Here is an 8363-nt window from a genome sequence, read left to right as displayed (position 1 = left end):
CAGAGCGCCCTTGCTGCTCAGCAGCCGATCAGCCGCTGTGGGACGACCCCCGAAGAGTCCCACACTGCACCCTGATGCCCCCATCTGGACACTCTCTGGACACAGCAGTGTGGCGTCTGGGATGAACTTTATTGGACATGTGGTTGGCCAAGCCGTGGTCTGGGAGCACTGGGCCTGGGGCCCAGAACCCAGGCACTGAGTTTGAGGAGGCCCAGAGGTCAGGGCTGTTTGGAGCGAGGCCACAAGCGGCTGGTAAGGGAGCCAAAGAAGAGGTTCTGCTTGCTGGATTTGGAGAGCTCAGCCAGGCGCTGCTGCTCCTCCTGGAGTTGGGGGCAGACAGAGTGGGAGAGTCAGCCCAGGGGCCACCTTCCTTAAACCTTTGCCCAGCCCAGACACAGGATGCACCCAGAACCTAAGGACCCAGTTCAGACACTGGCAAAAGCCAGCTTTGAGCCACAGAAGCCCAGACTCAAATCCCAGGGGGCCTGTCCCCTGAACCCTGGGAACCTAACCCAGGCCCTACACTGGACTACAACATGTTACTCCCTAAGCCCCCAGTGCCCAGTCTTGAGCCCTAAGACCCCTGTCTGGATGCTGAGGGACCCCAGGCCCAAATCTCCAGGGATTCCTCCTTTGGGTACTCAGGAGCTCTAGCCAGGAACACAACCCCAAACTCGATCATCCTCAGCCTAGACTCCTCAGAATCTCTTTCTCAGACTCAATTCATGTTCTTATCCCCACTTAAAAATTAGAGGATCACAGGTCATCAGAACTCCTTGCCCAAACCCTTGGGCCAAGTGTCCAAGGATCCCTCTTCCCAGACCTGATCCAAACCCCCACCCCACAAAATACGAGGACCCCCAGACCATCAAGGCCTCTGGACCTATCTCAAATGCTTAGCGTTTCCTGCCTCCTGTGCTCAGCGCAGGCTGCAGAATCAATTCGCCCCTCATTAAAGGGCCCCCTGGGACGGGTGGTGTGAAAGAGAAGGCAGTTGCTCAAGGTCACACAGCCAGAGTGGAGACAAGCTGCTCCAGGGCTCCGCCTTCAAGAGCCTGGGGAACTGACGGTGACACCCCCCATCCACGCTGGGAAGCTGAGGACTCACCTGCTCCAGCCGGCTTTGCCGCTGCTTGAAAGCCTCCAGTGGGTCTTCCTCCAGGGCGTAGTGCTCCAGCACAGTTCGGACATCCTCCACACCATTCAGAGCAATGGCTGTGGGGATAGCAGGTGGGGGTCAGCCAGCTGACGGTCAGAGGGAGGCAGGGCCCGCAAGGGTAAAGGTCAGACCGGGGTGGGGTCAGAGCTACGTGGAACATTTCTCAGCATTCTAAAAGGGATTCCCCTGAATATTCCCAGGCATCCCCTAAACATTTCAGAGAAGCATCCCAAACATTCTAAGAAGCTTCTAAAGACTGCAAGATGCTCATGGATCTCCTGCATCGCAAGTCCCTGGTTTCATATAAAAAACAAGCCAGAATCAAGCATCTTATCACTCCTCTTGAATGTCAAAGGCTCCAGGGTCAGAGGCCAGGAGGTCAGGGGTCAGCCTTACTCTTCAGGAAGGCAGATAGGTCCAATAAGACCCGGTCATCGGAGTTGCCATTCCAGGGCCGCAGGGCGACACCGTTGTAGGGCTGTAGGCGGAAGGCTTCCTTCTTGCAGTCCACGACTACTACGCGGGCTGGATCCCGATTCAGACACGAAATGTCCTGGAAGTGGATGACAGGTCAGGTCAAGGCCTGTGCTCCTTCCCTTCCCACCAGGAACCCCCAGAGGGAGAGAGAGGTGGACAGACTACACATGCACTTGGTATCACACACTGGGATCATCACGACACGGCCTCCCGAAGACCAGGCTGGGATGAAGACATCAAACGTAGCAGGGAGCAGAGGAGCTAGTCACACAGATCCTAGGCCCGGGCCCGGTGCTCAGGCAGGCTGGCTTGGGGGCTCCCTGGGGAGGGAGGTGGCACTTGTGTATTTAATCACTGCCCCAGGTGATTGTGACAAGCTGCACGTTTGTAAACTTCTCACAGACAGAGGTGCTGACTGACCCACAGCCACACACAGGAAGTCACACAGAGACAGGCACCCAGACAGACCCTTCAAGACCCTCAATCACAGCCCATGTCCTTCCGAACCCTGAAAAACTACACAGACCCCCAGAACCAAGACACAGGGAGAAACCCAACAGACACCAAGACCCATGGATACCTGGACAAAGACCCACAAAGAGGCCCATTCACAGCCCCACAGACTCCTGGACCCCTGGATATATCATTGGTCACAGCAACAGACCCCAAGTCAAATTCCAACACAGTCTCATTTAAACTATTATAATTACATAGTCCCAGAGACACTCAGCCAGAGACAAAAATCCACTCCAAATGTCATGTCCCTACCCCGTACTCCCAACTGTTTTCTTTGGAGAGATCCCATTTTCCCCTGCTCCCACTCCCAGATTCTGGGACAGAGAAAAGGGCGTAGAGGCCCAGCCCAGGCTGGCGTCAGGCTAGTGTCCTACCAGATTCAGACCTGGGGCAGAACCAGAAGCAGCCGGTTGCTTCTCAACCAGAAACAGATTGAGGCTGGGGTCAGAGCTAGGTCCTCTTTCCTTTGGGAAGTGCCAGCCCTCCCCCAAATCCCAGAGCCCCACCATGGCCCCCACATGGCACCTTAACGTGGTGCCCATCCATGTATCTCGTGGCGTCCCGGAACAGGCGGTAGGAGATGAAGCCGTGGGGGTCCACGCTGTCGATGAGTGGAAAGGCAGTCTGGGGGGTGGGGTCGGGGGGAGAACAAGGTCAGGCTGAGCCTTGGCCCTGCAGCTCTCCCTCACCTCCTGCCACATCGACCATCCCGCCCCTGCCCCGGGGGCCTCACCATGCCAGTCTCTGATGTAAAGATGACGATTTCATACAAAGGGGCGAGCTGCTGGAATAAGGTCTCGATGCCTGGACGCTTCTTAAACCTCCAGCCAGTGGCCAGCTGGAAAGGCAGTGAGAACAGTGAAACACTGAGACCCAGAGGTCCCTGTAGCCCCAAGAGGACAAAGACCCAGTCTCGGGGGATTCCCGGAACCAGAATGCTCTCTCCATCTCTGTGGCTCTTGGAGGGGTGCAGGAGCACATGGCTGTGGCTGAGGGCCCAGGAGTATGGAGGACGTGACTCCCCTATGGCACTTACTGTGTGCCAAGGCACACTTACAACTACCTCCGGGCTGCGGAGTAGCACAGTTGAGGGAAGCAAGGCAATGAGGGGTGATACCTCTTCCCCTGGATCACAGAGTGGAACTGGGGCCTCCAGAGTCTATGCTCTTAACCACATCATCATAAGCCGGCCACCCAGCCCTGTCTGGTGTCCCTAACCCGCTGCCTTCCCCAGGACACACCGACCACTCAGGGTGCAAGAGGACACCAGTGAGCTCCAAGACCAGTGTGTATGGTGGTTGGTAGTACGGCTCCCGCAGAGGGTCTGGGAGAAGGCAGGGGCTGGTGGGCTCGATGATCATCTGTGAAAGAGAGATGTAATGGGGGCACTCAGACAAGGAGGCAGGAGGCTGGGGGTGAAGGGATAGGGACTGGGCCCAGGGCTCCTGCTCACCTGTCTATAATCTTTGAAATATTTGTATGTCCGGCGCAACTGCTGTACCAGAATTGGATCTAGGAGAACACCAGGGCACAAATGGATTCCAAGATAAGCCACTGCTCAACCTCCTGGACAAACCAGGGGTTTATTTATCTACCAGATACAAACAGGTCTACATACCCACCTGGTTTGAAACAGCTCATTTCCGAGTACAAAGATAAAAAGCAATGACATATCTAACTGCCAGGTATGAACAAATGTTTTTATTCACCTGTCAAGTTTTAATCTGAATACTTATATCCACACACCACCCCAGATATAAAACAGAATACTTATACATCTGCCCACTTAAATCCCACATACATATAAATAAATCTGCTGACATCATGCCAGTATGTTTAGTCCATTTTGAACCTCTAGGTTTCTAGATGTGCCCACTTTAATCAAGTATGTGAAATCTAGTTAAGCCACAATAAACATACACACATCTATACACTTTAAACTAGTGGTTCTCAACTAGAAGCAGTTTTGTTCCTCGCTTCCCAGAAAATTCTGCGATGTCTGGAGACATTTTTGACCGTCACAATACTGGCATCTAGTGGATAGAGGCCCAGGATGCTGCTAAACATCCTACAATGCATAGGACACTCCCCTACAACAAAGAATTACATGATCTATAGCATCAGAATGGCTGAGGCTGACAAATTTTGGATAACTGAATACACCAAATCCAGTTTAAAACAGAAATCTTACATGACTACCTTCTTCAATACAATATTTTTAGTGCAGTTAAACTACTGTCTGTGGGCCTGCCTTTTTGAAACCAAAATATCGAAACACCACTTAAGCTAATAAACACACACACTTTAAAACTACAAGTTTACCTGCCCAACTTAAATCAGTATACTGCCTTGTTTAAACCAGTATGATTCTACATCTGCCCAGTTAAACCAGCATACTTACCTACCTGCCTAGTTTAAAACAATCAATGTACTAACATGCCAGTTTGCAAACATCCCTACCACAAGTGGCTTTCTGGACCTACCAATTTTATATTTCTCTTGGGAGGGACCAGATGTGACAAAATTAACAACTACTCTCTACTATCCAACTTGTCAGAAGCTCCCTAAGAGCTGGTTAATCATAAGGGGGAGGAAGGAAGGAGGCATTGTTTCGGAAATGAGGAGTTGGATGGGGTAGGGACCTGGTGGGAAAAAAAGAAGCTGTCATAAAGCAGGGGGTGAGGGGCTGCAGATGCTCAGATCTAAGGCACAGGAAGTCATGTGTCTGGCGATAGAAAGCCCAGTTCTCCCCAAGCACTCCCACCCACCTAGGATTCCCCTCCCCCATCTATCTGTCCCTGACCATCTGCTCTTGGGCTGAGGGGCCAGGGAAGGGGGCTGGAGTTTTGTATGCCCCTCCCCCCAAGCCATCCAGCTGCTGACTCCCCTACCTCCCAATGGAGGGGTGGGGGAGCACCAAATGGGGAGGGCACAGTAGAGAGGGTCAGGGGACCCCAGAATCTGTGCTTGTTTACTCACCGTTGTCGAATTCATCGGGAATCTGGGAGGTAGAGAGAAAAATGGAGGGTTTGGGATGGCAGAGGCAGAACCCCATCACACCCAGAAAAGGAATCTCCAGGGCCCTGGGAAGAGTAGGCAAAGGTCCCTGGGAGGGAGAGGTTCACCCCAGACCAGAAAGAGCCTGAACAGGCCAAATGGGAGGAGACCCACAGGATGGGACCCCTGGTAAGGCTCTGGGTCTCTCTCCAGCTCACCTTGGCACCATTTTCATCCACAGAGTTGTTTCCTGTAAGGCAGATAGTGATGAATGAGAGGACTGAGGATCCAGTCTCCTGGGTTTTACAGAAGGAAAAGGGCAGGGGGCCTAGCCTCCTGGGTCTGAGGGAAGCGGGCTAGAACATCATGGCCTCCTGAGAGAGAGGAAGGGGCTGGTAGCCAGGATACCTGGGCCTCTGAGACAAGAAGGGCTGGGGCAGAGTCTCCTGGGTCTCTGAGGAATGAAGGGACTAGGGGGACGGTTGGAGTTTTGGGTGCTGAGGGAAGAGGTAGCTTAGGGGGGTGAGCCCAGCCTATCCTTCCTTCTCTTCCAATTGACTCCCCCCATAGCTTAGTGCAGGAACCAACTAGAAAGAGTAGAACGTTGAGTAGAGAGGCAGTAGGGAGACTTCCCTCATTTCCAAATTCTAGTTGGCTGCCCTATTGAGGGAGGAGCCAGGGAATGAAGACGGGTGAAGCCCTTAGGGGAAAGAGGGGGAAGTTCCCAAGCAGAATAGCGGGCCAACAGAACAAAACTGGTGGGCAAGGGTACGTTCCTCACCAAAAATATAGATGACGCTCACGGTCCCACCAGCCCCGAGCAGCCCAGCAAGCCAGAGTGCAACTTTTTTGGCATAGCTGGGACCCTCCGAGTTCCTCTGCTGCTGTGGCCCCTGGGTCTGGGCCTTAGCGCCTGCTCGGCTCCCAATCTCTGTAGCCTGCAACTGAAAGGGGGTAGGTTGGCCAAGAGAGGAGAGAAAGAAGGTCAGGGTGATTTGGGCACCCTGATCTGAGAAGAATCGAGGTTGGGAGCCAGGAAGCAACCACCCACATGGCCTCCAGGTGTTGTGTGCCTGGAGGGGCAGGCAGGAGACTGGGTCTCTCAGAAGGGTCAAGAACTAAACTGTCTGGCGCCAGGATCCCAGGGGTTCAAGAGTTGACAAGCTCTGGTGCCCGGGATCCCAAAAGCAAAAGATTGGAGGGCCTGGAGCCGGAAAAAGCTGGGCAGGGAGATAAGATGAGGGAGCCTAGCTGAACACTGGGATTCCTGGAGCAAGACAATGAAGGACACTCAAGGGGATAGGACGGAGAGTTAAGTCCTCCGGACGCCTGGGGCTCACAGTAGCGGGGTATGGAGGGGGAGAGAATGGGAGCGGGGCCGGAGGGGCAATCGCTTGCTGCGGCTTAGGGCACGGAAGTAATGGACCCGGAGGTCAGAATGACTGGGTCTCTGTCAAGATGGAGGCAGGTCAAATCAGAAGCCCGAACATCTACCTCACCACCACCACCACCACCACCGCGGGGGAAATACCCGCAAGGCCAGGCTGGGACTCCAGCGTCCCCGGATCCTCCCCTTCAAGTATTACCTGAACAGTCACTGAGATGGGGGAACAGATGACTCCCCTCCCCCGGCGCCCACGTGCGGTCGAGGAGGTGGGGTCCAGAGGACGCACTTGAGCCCCCAAGCATCTAGCCCGGGACGCAAGCGCTGCCTACCCCGGGAAGCGGGGAAGAGACCCAAAATGCTGGCGGTGTTCCATTCAGCACCCTGACGTGCTGCGTCCCAGAACCTCCGGGCGGCGGCGGTCCGCCTGGAACTCCAGGAAGGAGCCCCAGCACCCGGAGGCCACCCCCACCCCCACCCCGCTCACCTGGTCCGGGGCCCGAGGGGGCGGCGTCGCGAGCCTCGCGCACAGCCCCCGCGCGCCTTGCCGGAGCCCGCTCCGCAATCGCAGGAACGGCGCCGCTGAGGCCGCCATCTTGCGCTGACGCCACGCTACCCCGCCCCCTCACTCTCTCCCCGCCCCGGGCCGGGGCCGCGGCCAATGGGTGGTGCAGGAGAGGGGCGGGTGGACGGGAGCCCGAGAGAGACAAAGGGCTGCGGGCGCACTGCCGCGGGCACTCCAACTAGGACTGGGAGACAGACGGCACCACGCCCCCCTCGCGCCGGACGGCGTTCCACCGCCCACGCCCCAGGTCGGCGCCGGACACCCACTGCTCCGAGGTGAAGCGGAAGCGCTAACGGAGGGAACCTGTGGCTGCGTGATTTGTCCTAAAACCTGAAAGCCACCTTCACACACCTTCTTACTCACGTGCGGCCCAGAGGCCTCATCCGTCTTCCTTCCCATTCTCCGAACCCTTTCTTGCCCCTCCTCCCGTGAGCTTCTTAAAATGGGTCTGGAAAACCAGCCAGTTTCATGGAGGTTCAGCCAAAAGAACAGCTGCCCGTATCTGGCGGACTCGGGGTATTAAGAGGAAGTCCATGAATTAGAGGCTACAGGAACCACGATGAATCTTCCTCAAATTATTTTGAGAGGAAAACAAGTCATACTGTTTATGTAAACTTTAAAAACATGTAAATCACCACACAACATTTAGGGACATTTACTAAGGTAGTAAATGTACAAAGTCAGGAAAAGACAGGATTCAGGGTGCGGTTACTTCTGGAGGGGAATGGACTGGGTGTGCTGCTCGAGTGGGTCCTTACTATCCGGTACACATATGGTTCCTATGCTGGGTGGTGGGGACATGGGTGCTCCTGACATACCTTTTTAAACATTTGAACTATTTTATAATACAGTTTATATTACATTTGTAAAGAGACATGTGAATATCAAATGAGGAAAGTGAAGAAAGGTCAAGTACTAAGCCCACTCTCCACACTGCTCCCCATCCCCACGCCCTTACACAAGCTACAGCAGTTCTGGTGTCACTGCTATGTGGGCTCAAGAGAAAAAACTATCAAATGCTGTAACCTGCACCAAAGGAGCAATATAGGCTTCCTGAGGGATACTCACTGATTTTCACTTAACTCGAGCATGAGTAAGATGTAACTTTGTCAATCACATGGCAGGCTCTGTTCTAATAATCTCTGTTCTAATAATCTCTTTCCAATGTCTTAAACATTCAACAGCCCTCTGGGGTAGGGAGTATCATTTTCTAGATGGGGAAACAGGCTTTTGTAGGACTGTTATTTGCCTAAGACCACACAGCG

At 54.2% G+C, this 8363-nt stretch overlaps 1 protein-coding gene across 2 annotated transcripts; it reads right to left on the bottom strand.

The window, feature by feature from the left end:
• Positions 1 to 108: 108 nt before the first annotated feature.
• TIMM50 (translocase of inner mitochondrial membrane 50) lies at positions 109 to 7939 on the bottom strand. Of its 2 annotated transcripts, XM_027079531.1 has the most exons (12): positions 7021 to 7939; positions 6736 to 6861; positions 5931 to 6093; positions 5368 to 5399; positions 5132 to 5153; positions 3606 to 3664; positions 3394 to 3513; positions 2886 to 2990; positions 2678 to 2776; positions 1556 to 1712; positions 1109 to 1215; positions 111 to 320 (listed from the first exon to the last, which is right to left on the bottom strand). In XM_027079531.1, the coding sequence occupies exons 1-12, from the start codon at positions 7126 to 7128 to the stop codon at positions 219 to 221; spliced, it is 1200 nt and encodes a 399-aa protein (XP_026935332.1). In that variant the 5' UTR covers positions 7129 to 7939; the 3' UTR covers positions 111 to 218. The 2 variants fall into 2 exon arrangements, with proteins under 2 accessions (XP_026935331.1, XP_026935332.1); XM_027079530.1 differs by lacking the exon at positions 6736 to 6861 and having other exon boundaries at positions 109 to 320; positions 7021 to 7151.
• Between the last annotated feature and the right edge of the window lie 424 nt (positions 7940 to 8363).

The sequence above is a fragment of the Aethalodelphis obliquidens genome, unplaced genomic scaffold, assembly GCF_003676395.1.
Source record: "Aethalodelphis obliquidens isolate GAN/ISIS:26980383/991018 unplaced genomic scaffold, ASM367639v1 scaffold43, whole genome shotgun sequence".
NCBI lineage: Eukaryota > Metazoa > Chordata > Mammalia > Artiodactyla > Delphinidae > Aethalodelphis > Aethalodelphis obliquidens.
The sequence above is the reverse complement of the archived record's forward strand: the minus strand, read 5'-3'. Positions and strand labels throughout refer to the sequence as shown.